Source organism: Botryllus schlosseri, chromosome 13 (genome assembly GCF_051294905.1).
Source record: "Botryllus schlosseri isolate E-star chromosome 13, Bs_hap1, whole genome shotgun sequence".
NCBI classification, from domain to species: Eukaryota; Metazoa; Chordata; class Ascidiacea; order Stolidobranchia; family Styelidae; genus Botryllus; species Botryllus schlosseri.
In genome coordinates, this window is record NC_137248.1 from 4650451 (window position 1) to 4667228 (window position 16778).

General features: G+C 40.7%; 1 protein-coding gene across 2 annotated transcripts; it reads left to right on the forward strand.

The window, feature by feature from the left end:
• Positions 1-225: 225 nt before the first annotated feature.
• On the forward strand, positions 226-14881 carry LOC145453979 (nociceptin receptor-like). Of its 2 annotated transcripts, none has more exons than XM_080331942.1 (9): positions 226-5472; positions 6183-6339; positions 7554-7716; positions 10197-10378; positions 10892-11020; positions 11754-11883; positions 11949-12143; positions 13507-13621; positions 13676-13807. In XM_080331942.1, exons 1-8 carry the CDS (start codon positions 5265-5267, stop codon positions 13618-13620), a joined length of 1278 nt encoding a protein of 425 aa, XP_080188068.1. In that variant the 5' UTR covers positions 226-5264; the 3' UTR covers position 13621; positions 13676-13807. The 2 variants fall into 2 exon arrangements, with proteins under 2 accessions (XP_080188068.1, XP_080188067.1); XM_080331941.1 differs by having other exon boundaries at positions 235-5472; positions 13507-13616; positions 13676-14881.
• The last annotated feature ends 1897 nt before the right edge of the window (positions 14882-16778 follow it).

Consider the following 16778-nt stretch of genomic DNA (forward strand, 5'->3'; position numbering starts at 1 on the left):
TTATGCGTTAAGTTTAATTCTAATATAAAATTTCTGGGTTTCCTGAAAATGCTACAGGTGAGCTGTATAGTTGGAAGCAAGTCAAGCTTGCTGTACATACATTTGTCATCCTCATGCTTATGGGAATGAACTGCAATTTACTATAAACTGAACTCGATTCAGTTTTCGCGAATTCAGTAATCCCAATTCTAATTTAATTTGGAAAAAGCTGTGTACCGTTAACTCTAATTCTAATCATAATCTAATTTGGGAAAGCTGAAAACTTTCTAGTTTCCAACTCGCGTTGTAGCATACAATGCCGACAATGCCGTACAGTTGTCACGAGTTTAGCGGTACGCGTCGTCTAGACGCGACCTATTTGTCTGCACCCCAAGCCACAAACCATCGCGATCCCCCGGGATTTTTGTGAACGAAATAAAACTCAAGTACACTCGCGCGTTGCGTTGACAATCGCACGCATTGTAAATAGGAAACGTCACTCACTACTCGTAGATATACATGCCTGCCTTGATAAAAACTGTTCACTGATGACTATCATCGCTTATCCGCATGGCACATCTGGTCGTGTTTGGCCTTTCTTTGCTATCAACCGCTACTCAAATATCAAAGAGTGACGATGTCTATATGTATTATCGGCTCTGACCTCATTGAATTAGTTACAGTATGTAGCCAATATGTCATCTCATGATAACATATCATTCGGCATTCTTCCTTAATTTCACTGATAAACGGTGGTCCTTCTGCCACCGATTTTGAGGGCAATGTTAATATGTGAAATGTCTCACGGGGACGGTGATTGGTTACTATTCGGAGGAAGCGGGAGTAGCCTATAGCGTATGAAATTCGTGTTACGTAGTAATATATCATTCAGTATATTGTAAAAGAGCCAGGAGTTGTGGAACATTACGATTCATACAGGCAGAGGGTTTGACATGATTTCGAAAGTATGTATAGAGTAACTAAAAAGGTCCTTGACATTTGTTTCAAATCGCGCACCTGTCGCCTAACCGCAGCGCCTAGGGCTAATATTACGAAAGGTTTCGTCTACCTACAGTCCTACACTCTACACTACAGTCTACATGCTGAATTTTGCGATTCTGTGGTATACAACTTGGTTGAATTCTACTATTGTCACTTTTGTCAGGCACGAACAGGCATTTAAGGCATGCTGGTCCCACAATATATGCTGTAACCACTGCGAGATATTCGTGCCTGGAGTCTTGCCTTTCGTTCTTTGGAGGGGACACAATCAGACTAATTTGTAAACTGTTCCTTTACGCTTGTTTTATTTCTAATCTAATTTGTGAAATGTAACTGTGCTCTAATTTCAATTCTAATCAGATTTCTGGTTATCGTACCAATACTACAGGGTAACTGTATAGTGCGAAACGGGCCACGCTTGGTGTACACTGTACAGATATTTTCTATTCTCGTGTTTACGAGACAGGACTGTGGTTTGATATGAGCTGGACTTAATTCAATGTCCAAGTTTCGCGAATCCGGTAATTCTAATAATCTAATATGGAAGAACTGAGAATTTTCTATAGTTGTCAAGTCTGGTACAATGTACAGATTGCACACATACGCCGACTTCCCATCTATTATGATATGTTCAATGTTCATATGCAGCCTCTGGTTACTTCAATCTGAAGCTCAGAGAGAGGTAACACATACGTTGAAAAATTATTGGTAGAACCAGCATCGCGCGTAACAATCGAGTGATTATGACGCTTCAAAGAGCATGACTATCAGTTTAGATCTATTGTGATATTGCTGCACTGAATGTTCCAAGAGGCGATATGAAGCGTCTTGCGAGACATAGTTTGAGTATTTACATTATACACACTTTAAAGCTTAAGTGTGGATTTAATATAATCCACAACTATATAGTGTGTCGCGCGCGATGATGAATAATTGGATAATCACACTTTCACAAGAGATAGACAGAGACAGGTCCAGTTCCACAGTCTGTCAGTACAGTGAACACCGCCTTAAAGGACGACAGCATCTTCGTCTATGGAAGATACTACAATGATTGCTATACAGTTAACAGAAAGGACCTGCTGGAATACAGATAGTGAGGTCAATCAATCAAGTCAATCAATCAACGAAACACTAACCCTGACCTACAAATACACAAAGAAAATGCAATGAGAAATAGCTTACGGAACTAAAATGCAATGAGAAATAGCTTACGGAAGTATCTAAAAATCATTAGGCTGTGTTGTGGCATCCATGCATTGGGAGCAGGCGAATTATGTGTGTCAAAGATGACAAGGCAATCTCAATATGCACACTAGTATTTATCCGGTAGAACTGCTTCTCGAATGTGTTCACTAGTCATTCATACCCAATATACTCATACATAGCAGCTTGCTTACGTCCCATAATCTATATTGGAACGACTGCAATAAAGTTTGCTATCTATAATTGCAGGCCAATACCAATAGTTTTTCTATATCGGTCGCCTTTCCTTCCATGTCGTTCGATTTTCCCACGCAGCGTAGAGCGCGATTTTGAAAAAGGACGAGTCCATGCGTAAAATCGTGCTGAAACTTTGATTTGTACCGCAAGATGACTTTGATGGCTCTGTTGCTATCGAACATTTAACAAGTGTAGCGGTCTCAGAGGAATACAATTTCATCGCAATACTGTGGATAACTGTTGATAAGCTTAGTATCGTACAGAGACAGCGATGAGAAGATGTAGAGCGCAGAATTATTTACTACCGCGCTATGCAAACCGCGAATCCTTGATCATGCCGATGGTCAGCTCGGTCCACTAAACTTTTTACTTAGCGTGTACCTAATTTAGTAATTGATGGATAAATTTGGGAAGATTTGTCTTTGCCGAGTATTGTTCCAGTCGATTTATTCCAATTTTCGATGTCTGTGGTAAGAAGTAGCAAATAACTTGTGTTGCCAAACTTTTACATCGTATAAACTTCCCATGAATTCTCTATTTGAAGAGGCGATTTGTAACACAGTTATGATGGTAAAATGCTATCGTTTATTCACGGTATATGCTCCTTCAGAATTTTATTGATATCTGAGTCGTTTACTCACGCTACATTAAATGTGGGGCGTGCGGTAATAAAATTAACGGATAGTCAAAGATATAGGCATAGCCGGCGTGTGTAAGATGCTGATAAAGATAAATAGGAAATGGTGACTGAATGGATATGTTGCCTCGTCCTCAAAGACACAAAGGCACCGTATTGCTGAAACATTGTCACCGCTTATAGAACCGAGGGTAAAAAGTCTCCGGCACTAATTAAGTTTGCATAGACTTCCAGATCGGGATAAGGAATTGATTCTAAACTGAACCAGTAGAATACTGATACGCAGCAAGCGTTTGAGGTAGGCTATGTTTATGTATATATTGAGCACGGAAGACTAATCGTCATGATTGATTAAATTGGATGATTTGATTTAAACTAAATCTCTTTTCATCATGATTCTTTAATGGTGATCAGTAGGGGACGGTTGGATTAAATTGATTCCTGCAGCGCTATTAACTATGATGCAGGGACTCGTCAGGGGTAGTCGTCCGGCCACGAATTCTGTCATTGGCGTACATTTGTTGGATAAAAATGTTTGCGCGAAAAATGATCGAGTCTACAGATTTCGCGTCGACGGGAGAGGCCGTTCACACTTTCATGCCTTGGCGTCGACTTTTATGAAAACACGACAAGCTAGTTTGTGCCAACATAAGGAGCTTGTGTATCTAAAAATAGTGCATTGAGCTTAAGCGATCTCTTCGTCCCGACCATTCGAAATTGCAAACCAGTGACGTTTTTAATATACAATGTTCTTTTCAAATCTCTACCAGTTACTGACGACGACAGCCGAAAATACTCATTTCATTTCGATATAACTATAGACCTTACAAAGTGGGCTCTCAGTTGTCGCGGGCAATTATGTTAATCACATTTTCTTGGAATAATTTCACTCCGCGAATGTACGTCCATGTTTGCATCTACGTTTATTTGGATTGACAGATCTTCCATTATTGGACCCGGCTTTTCAAAATTTTCAAATATAGGGATTGCATTGTTTGGAATTTGTTGGATAAAATATAGATTTGGATTACGCTTTTTCCTTTCCGATCCCACGACGGACCGTGTGAGATATTACCGAGGTAGTATTTATGAATGAGAACACTGCTGGTGCAATTCGTAAGACGCGACTCGAAACTATTACACGATTTTATCGGCATGTCTTATTAGAAGGTCTGGTGCCGTTCACGATACGTCATTCCCGACTATGTGACAGTTGCGAAACGTCTTACCGTAATCCTGATAGAGCGATAGCACGTTGAAGTCCAAGGAATTTGGATTATACTTGTTATGATTACTGGAAGATACCGGTATTTCATTTGAACATTCACAGGTTAGAACCTACTTGGGTTCGTTTGCGAGTGCGATCCTCTGAATTATCAAGGTTAGCATACCAAACACTAACGTTCACACAAGAAGGCTTGGTTTCAAATCAATAGTTCCCTGTGGTTCGGGGGCTCATGGGTTCAACGCGCACATACGATTTTTGATTATACGCCCGCCTTCGCCATCATAGGTTGCAGATCACTAGATCTGACCAGTGGGTGAATTGTGGCTGTTGTGATATTACGTCGTGCGCAGTACCGTACGCAGGGGAGCTTAGGGATCGAAATCGAATCGCTGATTATGATTAAGCAATTGGTATCATGTTGCTGCATTTCGCTTGAACAATGCGATTTCAAGGTAAAGCCTGCCATTTCTGACCTGGTATTAAATTTGGGGTTCCGCGATGAGTAGTTTAGTAAGTTTTAAAGAATGGGCGTACTGTTGTCAAAGGCCGGTGACTGAAAACAATTGGATACTACCCACGTCACGTCAGCATTATAAATTGAACTTTCAAGTTTCTTGCACTCTGCTATTGATTTCCATCACGTTGCCTTCTCCAACCATTTAACGTATAGGTTTGAAATGGAATTAATTCAAGTATGGCGGACGTAAGGTCTGAAATGGCTTCTCCTTTATTTTCATGGTTTTTGTGACCGCAATTGCTTACCTGTGATAGGCTAACCGCAATTGGATTGGAAGTAGGCTAACCGCAATTGGATTGGAAGTAACGTCAATTTTGAAAAAGAAATCACCGCCATATTTTCGCCTCGTTTCATTTTTTGCCCACTAATTGATCATTCCGCCGTCCTTTTCAAACGTTATTGATTGGCGAGGTAATTCTAGCTTACAGATGTGAAATACTAATCCGGTTATCCGAATAATGGTTAACGACATGGATACGTCAACGTATGTGGAGATCGCGAACCCCGGAAATCAATCATCGACAACGTCTTACAATCGTTCGTTGGAACGAGCGCCAGACGCCAATGACACGGATATATGCGACCTGCTGTCCGAATATACGATGGGAATACGGCCTGTGTCATCGCAATATCAGATGTTAGTGTCCACTACAATTGCGGCGCCACGTGAGTTCACCATAGTCCGATGAGCCCAACGTGTGAATTAATTTTACGGGAAAATTTTTACACTATGTGCATCGGAAACTTGAAGCAGATCAAATATTTATCCGATAAGATACGATTGTAATATAGGACATGACGTCCAAAAAGTGCGTACGGGCAAGCCTCTCTGTGTGTCTCCCAATAGGCAGTGCGCATATTATCACCTTTATGAAGTTGATGTGCCATCAAACAAAGCTGTTTAAAATTTGCATTTATATGTAATTTGACTGTCAACGGCGTATGCATCACTACTACAAATTCAAATTGTACCTGACGACTTAGAGATTTCCAGGACATGTCACAATCACTTCAAGTGGAGGCAGAAAATAAAGGCTATGAAAAGTACTCAAGTAAGTCGTAAGGGGCCCATATCTTGACCATGTAATTATAGTTAGAGGTGACTATATTTTCGCAATTGCATGGCTCATTTCACAATTATAACGAAAACGACTAAGGATTCTACAAACAAGTGCAATATTCTAGTTCAGTATATAGTCAGTTACCAGTGATCAATGCGCTATTTTATGCGGTTTTTATGACAATTTAACTCGTAGTAGGCGATACCCTGCCCGAAAGTAGTTGAGGTACTTCGTTAATGACCGTGACCACTTCTGCCCTGACATTACTTCAAGACATCTCGGCCTATAGATTTTTAATGATCGCACACTTGACAGGACCGCCGGTAAACTTCCAAGCAGAGGCGGACGCTGGAGGAACGAACGCCCTGAACGTTGCTTGGATATGTATATGCGTCTTCGGGCTGATTGGCAATATCGCCGTCATTGTGTTGGTGCTCAGAGAGAAAGACCAGAAAAACGGAATGGCGTTGTGGTAACTTGGATTTGCTTGCTAGTGTATATGCGACTCGTGCGTCATGTGATAATAAATTGTTGGTCGCCTAGTTGAATGCTGTTTTCCAATGTGGCGGGTCGTGGGAGAGTCATAGTTCAACTATATGCCTTTTCAAGGCACCAAATGACCATTTTTGCATTGATTAGGGAATGCTTTGGATTTTTAGACTTCTCTCAACTCACTCAACATTTTCCAAGTCAAATTTTTCATGTATGTATATTGTATAATGACGAGAGGTGGTCACTGACGAAGTATACTTGTAAGTTTTCTGAGTACTCAAGAAGGCTTTGCCTAGATTCATAACTTACCCAACTAATTATGTTTTAGTCTACTTTCACCTATGATTTTTCGGTAAAACTAGTCATTTCTTTACACATTGGATTTTGTAAAGTATATGTTTGCATCACTGTTATGAGTGAAATTTATATAAGAACTGGGCGAAATAGCCGCTATATCGGGGTTGACATTATGGTCACGTATATTAGGGTTACCATACGTCCTCTTTTAAGAAGATTTTGTCCTCTTTTTTCAATAAATTGAAGGTGTACTCGGAGGACGCCCAAATGTCCTCTTTTTCTAGAAAAAGTATTAAAATGAAATCAAAAACTCGACCACGACGCAGAGGTCGTAAGAGTTCCGTAAAAAAAACGGGTAAAACCGGGAGTCGATTCAAAGTGATGACCTTTTTTTTAGTCAACGGCACATATTGTCGTAAAAAGCAGGTAGTTCATTCGTTCGGGAGTCGAGCCGAAGTGATGACTTTTTTTTAGACAAGACGGTACTATAGGCCGAAAAGTTTTCGAAATCACCAGTTTTATTTTCCGGTGATGGAGCTTTCAGAATTTTTGAAAAGTGTCCTCTTTTTTGAATCTCAAAATATGGGAAAGTATAGCTGCCTCCCGATTAAATGAAGTATATGACCCTTCGACCGAATCTACTCTTTAAAAATACTTACCTAATTACTTTTCATCGATTCGCTTTCTATCTCCATTTGAAGTACTTTTGACATCTTTTTGTAATCATTGATTCTACTTCTAATTCAGTGTAAAATTACGAGGTTACTTCCACAACTATACTCTCAGGAGAACTCATCGCTAGCTACTTTGACCGCCTGTGCATTCGAATCCCTACATACATGAAGTTTATATTGAGATATCTTATGATATCAACGTTGCTTCGATACCCTTCCTCAGGTACGTTCTGCAGCTGGCGATCGCCGATACGATATTTCTGTCGACGATTCCGTTTCAAGTAATCGAGAATAAGAATTCCGGTTGGATATTTCCTCAGTGGTTATGCAAAGTAAAGCAAGGCATCACGTATCTCAACTACTATTCCACGGTGTTATTCTTAACAGTGAGTCATCGTTAGGCATACTTCTGTTGTATAGATACCTTAAAATCGATACAGGTTTTATAAACCTGATGTAAACTTACAGCGCCCTAATCGAACACGTTAACGGAATGGATTGATCGATTTCACAATCCATTATTTTATTTTGAGCGTGTATACTCGTTGTACCGATGATGTGCACACGCACATAACAATATTTTGAAGAGCATTCGACAGTGTTTGATGTCGTTATTGTGTACAGAAATATTTAAAGATAGTCCACTTATTTATAGATACTATACATAAGTAGATTCATCTGTTGCAAACAGAACCTCACTCAGAATTATAGAGCGGATATAAATCCTACGGGCCTACCTGCATGCCTTCCTATACGTCAATTAGATTAGAATGTTGTGTTTGATACCGAGGTGCGTCTGAGATAGGTTCTGGTTTCGAATGTCATGGGTGCATATTCAAACCCGTATATGAAGGGTGGTACACGGGTGTGGATGTATGCTTTTTTCGCTAAGAATGTACGACAACACATCGCAACTTTACCTTAACTAGGCCTACGAGCTACCATATGTCCCCTTTTAGAAGGATTTGTCCACTTTTCTGAAGAAAAGTGAATGGTCCGACGACGACGCTCAAAAATGTCAAAATGTCCTATCTTTCGCGTTTTCATTTAGTTGCTCGTATACTTTCAGCATGACCTTTAGGCGAGATTTTTTTTCGAAAAAATACTCTAGCCACGAAACAGGCGGAATGGTTGGTTTCAAAAGGTTTTCCAACAAATTGCACTACCAACCCTGCCTTCTTGATTATTATCACAAACATTTTTGGACGTTCTCTGTCACATTTGGGCTTTTTTTTCGTGCGAGGATTTATCTGGCGCAAATTTGTTTTGATGTGTGCTTTTGTAACATGTAAAACATCATCAAAAGCAACTTAACAGTTCAACTTTCGTTTTACTTGCACGCAGAAAAACGGCCCCTTTTTGAAGGCTGAAAATATTATACGCCCAACATAGGGTCGCCATATTTTGAGACCTGAAAACTAAGACACTTTTTACAAGTTACAAAAGATATGATAGCGGAAGTAAGGTCAATTTTCCAGCTCGAGACCCGGCCTCGCGTATAAATCGGTTGGCGTTGACCTTTTACGCGTCATTTATGGCATTTTCTTAGTGGTCTGTGTACATGTACAATTGCCTAGCTCTCAAAGCTATGCAGGAGGACGAGTTTCTTAAAGAAGTAGAAATTCTCCCAAAGCAGGACCTATGGTAACCCTACCTAACATTAACTCCATACTAACATCGCAGTGAACTAAATCAACATGCCTGTTGTGGCTAATATGCAACATGCGCATCTCGGCCATTTGCGACATACGCGAATCGTAATGGTATCTGTTAGGGATGGTGTGAACCTCTGAAAGGTTCAGGTTCGTGTGAACGCGAACCTTTTTAAAAGGTTCTGTGTGAACACGAACGTGAACCTCATGACGTCACGTTACGTCATATTGCTAATTCCAACCCTATCTTTCAATGAAGTGATAGCGTATATTAATGTACATGGTACCTATCGACGACTCGGGCCACATCATGCCACAATGCCGAAGTACATGTTGGCGTTTTAAACGTCGCTAAATGTATCAACTGAGGCAATCGAAGGATATGATATTCCTATAAATCAATATCTTCTGTCGCTTTGCCTACAATTTCGACGAGGACTTACCAGGGAATATAAGCTTACACCTTAAGGGTCTAGGCCAGACCGAACAATGTATTCGGCGTCTGAGTATCGCTACATTGATATTGAGCAGCGCGTAAACGGGTTTCTATACTTGCTGCCGATACTACCCCATTAACAAGTTATACAGCAGTAGCCAACACCTCAATCGCGAGGATTTAATTTTAATGATGCAGTAACGATATGAAGTCAAGATTGACCCCGTATGCCTGCTAGATTTTTTTGCATCAAAAACGATATCAATCTCATTGATTGCTTGAATAAGCATCATTCGCTGACTACGTACTTCGCTAGGGATATTGTGTGATTGCGGGTCAAACTCACAGCAGAGAGTCACTAAATATTCACAAACGGGAAGCTGGATATTTCGAGCAAATTTTTGTAACAAAGCAAGTAAGACTTTTGAGATTGTCAAGGTGCATGCTCATTTAGTGTTGATTTCTAATGCTGCCAGATCCATGCATAGAGTGGCCCACGGTTGAAATGCAATAAATATGGACCAAAGATGTTAAAATGAAGTGAAAATTTTAATATATGAAAAAGGTTCACAGTGCAGAACCTACCAAGGTTCTGTTGTGAACGCGAACCTCTAAATTTCCGAGGTTCACACACAGAACGCGAACGTGAACCTCACGTTCACACCATCCCTAGTATCTGTAATTCAGAATATGGCGGCGGTTTAATTCAGCTATACGCTCTCTGAAATCTATTACTTCAGTTTTTCCTGCACCAGACACGCTTCTCGTTCTTTTTCAGGTCATGGCTTTCGACAGATACATTGCCGTGTGTTGTAATTTGTCTGGTCGGTTGCGCAAACTGCGAACTCGCAGAGCGATATACATCATTACTGTAACGGTGTGGATGGTGTCCTTGGCGTTCAGCGTTCCGGTTGCTTCGCGGGCCGCGTTGATAGGTTTCGCGCCGAAATGCGAATGCCAGTAAGAAAATATTTGTGTTGCCAACGCACGCCACCTCTCTGGGTTTTTATTATACTTCCAATTCTACTGAAAGACTTTTTTGACGCAAAACTATTTACTTTTACCAATTATGATTTCATGAGTCAGGTTTTGTGAGTGAATTATCAGAATCGAGGGGTGACAGCATATGTTGCCAAAAGTTTATAGTGTCAGTGTGATTCGTCCTACAATTTATCAAGGAGCCCACCCCGATTTACCATTAAAAGTATGATTCAGCTCGACTAAATGTACTTTTCAGTACCTTCCCAGTACTTTTCTTGTCTTTTATCTGCTACTTCTATACTTGAAGTATTGTAACATGTCTGGGAAATTCCTACTTTCACTTGTAATTATATGGAGCTCTACGGTATTACTTTTACGTCTACCCATGTAGCAATACTTGTTACGTTGAAAATGTACGACCTGTGCAGGTCGGAGGGCCAAAACCATTTACTTTTGCGGGAAAAGCAGTAACGTGTCGAAGTATCTTCGCAGGATTGACTTTAGAACCTCTAAGACACCTGAGGAACGGTGTGCCGAGGAGGGAATGGGAGAAGGCAATCTTTTAGAATGTTGCTTGTCGCTTGTCTCCGACCACCAGTGCCTTGAAACTGACATTACAATGTAAGTGATGGTAATTGAATCTGCCTTGAAAAGGAAGCGCTAACTCTGTAACTTAATAAAGATATCGTATGAGATATATTCTAAATTGTGTATCGAAGTTGATCTATACTTTATATCTTTTAATCTTACTGAGAATATGTTAGAAGCTTGGTACAGTGGTTTATAACCGCCGGTTTGTGCCAAATCTCTTGCAATACGCTGAATATAACACAGTTTTTTTTCATCTGAATTGGTAAACAATAGCAGTTGGACGATTGTCCCATGAGTTAGCGAAATGAAAAATCAGATTTAAATTGGAACGTATTTTGCTGCATTTTGTCGTAATGTAAAGTTCATAGTCTACGATTAACTGTGGAATGGAGCATTCAGCTCTTTTAAGACCAGATAAAACTGTTGGAAGTATATATGTATAGAAAGGATGTAGCAAAATTCGCAGTTCTTTCGAAAGAAACCGAACAATCAACATGAAGTTATTGGTTTCAACAAGACTTCGCCTCGCAGAACCGCATATATCACGTGCAATGTCGAAAGGCAACAGGGAATTGTTCATTAAATTGAAGATCGCAATATTGAATTTTGACTTGCATCCATTTGTTGTAATTACATTTTTGGTTATGTCTGATTTTTGAATTTATTTTCAAATTTCACCGGTCCCCAAGGTAAAAATGTTGAGCACCACTGCGTCAGATGTCGATGCCTTAAATTTACTGTCGTCATCATATAATGTCTTCAGGAGCGTCCGCGACTCACTACCAAACCAAACGGACATTTTTCTCGCGAAATGCTATTACGGAACTGATCCGATGAAGTACAAATACTTTCTCGTTCTGAACGCTACTATCATGTTCCTTCTGCCGCTGTGTGTAAGTTATGAGATGTACATCTTGAGGCTTGTCGCATGATCGTAGTTTCCAATTACACCTTTCAGGTTATCGCGGTTTGCTACGCTCTGATCATCCGGCATTTGCGCAACAAATCGTTTCACGGAAGTCAAGGCCGCTCCGACCACAGGCTGAGAGCTGTGATCTACATGTGCGCTTCGCTGGTCGTTGTTTTCCTGGTGTGCTGGCTGCCGTATCACGCGCAGCATATGGCGAAATTGTGGGGAATAAAGGGACGTAGTGTGAGTGACGTGGCTTGCGGCTTGCCGCGTTATAATTCGCCGGCTATTATTATATTAAACATGAATATTAAAGAGGGATTGGTTTGATATTTTCCAATGTATGCATATCCTGAATTCATTACCCCGTCCGATGAGAGTTGGATTAGTGTAGACATCATGATCATCCGGGAGCGTCGCGATTACGTTCCGTTCTTCTGTTTCCGGGTATTTTAAAAGACATCATAACGGGGATTAACTGTTGGGATATATTTCATCAGGATGAATTTCGATTGGATATTATTCGATCCTTATTTTCATTTATTGCTCGTTGGAGTCAGTCAGTCATTTTATTGGAAATTTTATCTGACCAAAGTACCCCGAGACTGTGATAAAATGAAGAGATGGGAGGGGGCCGAAACGACATGGGAGTAGTATTTTAATGAGACACCCACCGCGGCCTAGCCAGAGTATGTAAATAAGGGGAATTCGCACTGAATAAAAAGTAAGGATAAAATTAATTCAAAAGCAAAGATAACGAATTGACGTGTATCGGTAGGCGAGGCGGATATGTCACATCATGGTCCGATAATCTTGAAGGCTGTTTAGTATTGGTATAGTATTTGGCTACGGAAAGACGCAACGATTTAATTTTATCGTGCCGGTGAAAACTGCAAATTTGTGTTGCTCAGTTGATTTTTTTTTTTAATTTATGGTTTTCATTATGTATATTGGATTCTCGTTCGCCCGCTGAGCAATGATCATGCCTTCTCGTTTCGATTCCGAGAATCACAATTGAAAATCATGCAACTACGAAGTTGAAAGGTTGCGCAACAGTGACTTGTTATAATATAGCAGCGGGATCTCGAGATTTGAAATGTCGCGCAGGCTCGGGTTATCAAATCGCAACCATATAGCGTGTAGCAAATGCCATGTGCTTAGTGAAAACTTGCATCGGTAGAATTCGGGTTTCGAAAAATTCGCGAATCCTAGACCCATTCAAATCCGTTCCAAATCTTTGACTCTGGTATTTAGCAAACTACATTCAAGTCTACGAGCTTATGCATTCTTTCGCTAAAAACAATCTCGTGAATACGACACAGTGTGACGATTATGACCGACACATGCCGCTTCATTTTCATCGGTTATCCGTTTTATGTTAACTTCCATTATACTTTTAATTCGGATTACATGTTTGTTATTCACATCTTCCGGAGGTCAAGAGACGGGTGATTGATTGAAAGACTACTCCAAGTTGTTTCGATTCTTCTCCTTTCATTTTACCGCAATCTTGTGACGTTTTAAAAGACTACACCGAACTGAACGGAACATAGCCAAAAGCGCTGGACACTACGTGAAGCAAACCTATATGTTAAATATATTGCAGACGGCGTTTTGCGAGACGCTAATCGAAGTCACGTCGCTTTTAGTATATCTCAATTCAGCCATAGATCCATTTATTTACTTCATCGTGTCTAGGATAAAGGGCTTTCTAAGGTAAGGTAAGAATACGAATACAAGCCTCGTTGAAAACCTAACAATCTTGAAACTTCCAGATCCATACGAAGCTCGGTGTCGGCTTCGGCCGTGATCACTCTATTTTCGCGCAATGACCACTCGGAAAGGGTCGCGTTACCAAAGAAGACTCCGTTGCTTGAAGAGAAAGACCCCGCCGACGAAGGTCACGATGACTACGCTACCAGTGAGATGAATTCATACGCGCGACCACAAGCCTGCTGAGCGTGTCGACGAATGGTTGCCCTTGTTCGGCGAAAGGGGCGCTCCCGGTTTGGCGCCAATTCACGAGTCTGGCGTCGTAATTTGAACGCTGACTTCCGGGTCTTACGCTTCGGTCCCGCGCAAACGTATATCGCTCATTTTGAGGGGAACTATTACAGTACAAGCTGTGCTATTGTTAAGGTTCAAATTCGAAAACGCGCGGTGACCAGACTTGGATAACTGGATAAAAGTATACTATAATTACAGCGAAATGCCATTAATTTAATTTGTGAAATGTTTCCATGCTCTCATGCATTTTAGTTATAATCTATGTTCATATTTTCCTGGAAATGCTACAGGAGTACCGTGTAGCGCGAAATGGGCCACGCTTCGTGTACTTGATTTACGCTGTATCTCTTTCGAATTATGATTTTAATTAAACATCCTATGGTACGATATATTGCAGTCACACGCTTTCCATTGGATCCAAACGAGTAAGATGGTGGATGGTTGATACTTGAACAGAACCCTTACACTCCCTGTATATGCCACGAAACTATTGGTGTATTTGACTCGTTCCCACACATTAGAATGAGTGTGACTACAAAATTGGATACCAGAGAATGCCGTTTACCTAGTTTGCGTCTAACGCTATAGTGGAAATTTGCTAATTACACAGATTTTCCACCCATGCATATTTACAGTGCGAGATCAATTCTTGGCGAGGTGCGTGACTTTGCTTCGTGAGGTATGTTTGCATCGACTAAAATATAAAAGAAAAAGGGTCGGCGGATTTTGCGACTGCTTTCTTGCGTGAGATCTCTATATTTTAGTGGTTATTACAGTAGCCTATATACGCGGGAAGTGGAATTAAGTCTGGTAATTAAATGGTATTGAACACAAAACTGTGCCTGTCTTGTATTTGAATCTCGTTCGATCGTAACTGTGTCAATTTACACTTCGACAAACAGATAAGAGAAATCTTTGATTTGCCTCGCTTTATTTCTGATCACGATCATTGATAGATTCGTGTTTCATTCGTATTTTAACTTGGTAATTTTGATGTTTGTACAAGTTCAAAGCACCATGAGCGCGTAGTGTACGAGGGATGTGCAGGACCGGATATCCAATTACCCGAAGCACACTGCGAGAATGTCCTCATTACGTTTTGGAAGCACTTGAGCAACTAATGAGCCGAAAACTGGTACGCTATCGCTCACCACCTCGATAGTGACCCCTCCGTAAAAAGCGATTGATGTATCGATGCATTGTTGCGTTACGATATAACCATGTCGCAGACTAGTAGCTGACAGGGTTGTGGCAATATTGAACAATAGCATCAGGTTAAATATTTGCTAAAGTCGATAGGTCGTGACAATATCATCCTGCTGTTGTACTAATTGACCCAACCTGAGACACATCGAGTAGTTGAAGAGCTTCTTGGAGGTACAGAATTTCAATATACAATTGAACAGTATATTCATATTGAAATGAACTCGAATATTTACGGCTGACACTCGTCAGGGGCAATCGTCAGCAACTAGTAGAGAATTGGAAAGAACATTGTATATCAACAATCGTATCACAAAATATGACGTCACCAGCATGAAATTTCGTGAATGAGAGAGCGTTCAATGTACTATTTTTAGGTGGTACACTAACTCTTTTTGTTGACAGAGTTTTAGTTCATGTATTTTGATAAAAGTCGACTCCAAGGCACACGAATGGAATTGTGAACGGCCTCGCCCAACGATTCGAAATCGGTCGTCTCGATAATTATTCGCGCGAACGATCTACATATTCTTATACTTGAGGTACCTATGGTGCTTAATTTCTAATGTGAGTCTGTAGAATTATTGGAGTCGCTTGCTCCATACAGCGCCCCTATTTCACATTCAGCCAGTGTAGCTGATGAATATATCCTTTACGCCATCTCGCGTCCAAATCCAAGGAAATTTCACGCCATGAGTCATTCCCATTGGTCATTGTGATTTACAGATGTGATCAGTGAAGAAGTACGTCTAATTGACAGTTTCTTACATAAAACTACATATACCTTTCTAACTTTGAGTATTGAAAAGTAGAAAGTACTATGGTGCTTACCCGGAGGTGGTCAAATTAGTCAACAAAGCTACTCAAGTTGAAGTAGAAGTAGCGACGCAAAATCTACTCAAATGCGAGTACCAGTAGTACTTTTTAAAGCCACCTAGAACCACTTAAAGTGGAAGTAAAATTGACTAACTTTAAATCTACTCAAGAAAGTAGATGTGAAAACGGTCTGGATTCGTTCCCATGGACTGTGAAAAAACTGTAAACTGAAGGAAGGAAAGGACGTGGTTTATTTTTGTCTTTGATGTTTTTGCGGCATATACACCGACTCATGACACACATACACACGATCTGTGCATATGCACACCATGAGTGCATGATGTGCATATGCCGCTGGACAAGGAAGTGCAGATATAGCCTTTACGACTTCCTCAGTCATGCACCACCCCTCAATGCTATCCCAGTAATGCATGTGCGCCAAGCAGGGAAGTCATGGATACCAGTGTTACTAATCAGGTCTTTGGTCTGAACCGGCCGGGGATCGAACCCACGACCTACCGATCAAGAAGCCGGACGCTTCACCATTACGCTATCTTGTCGGTCGCTGAGCTATGTGGAAGGTGTAGAGAGCTTGAATCATATCCATTCATTCCAGGAGGCATCAATTTTCGACAGAATAACCATTCGTCTGCATCATGGGATGCAAATGATAGTATTGATATGGAAATGCGATATTAATCCTTTGTTTACTCGAACACCCCGTTTTAGAAAATTTTAGAGCATGGCGGCCTCCTCCAGATTATAAGGCCCGTCGTTTAGTCGAAAAGCAATGCGGAAAGTTGTATCGGATGCGGTGTTTGCGCGATTTGTAACCTATACGTTGAAAAAAAA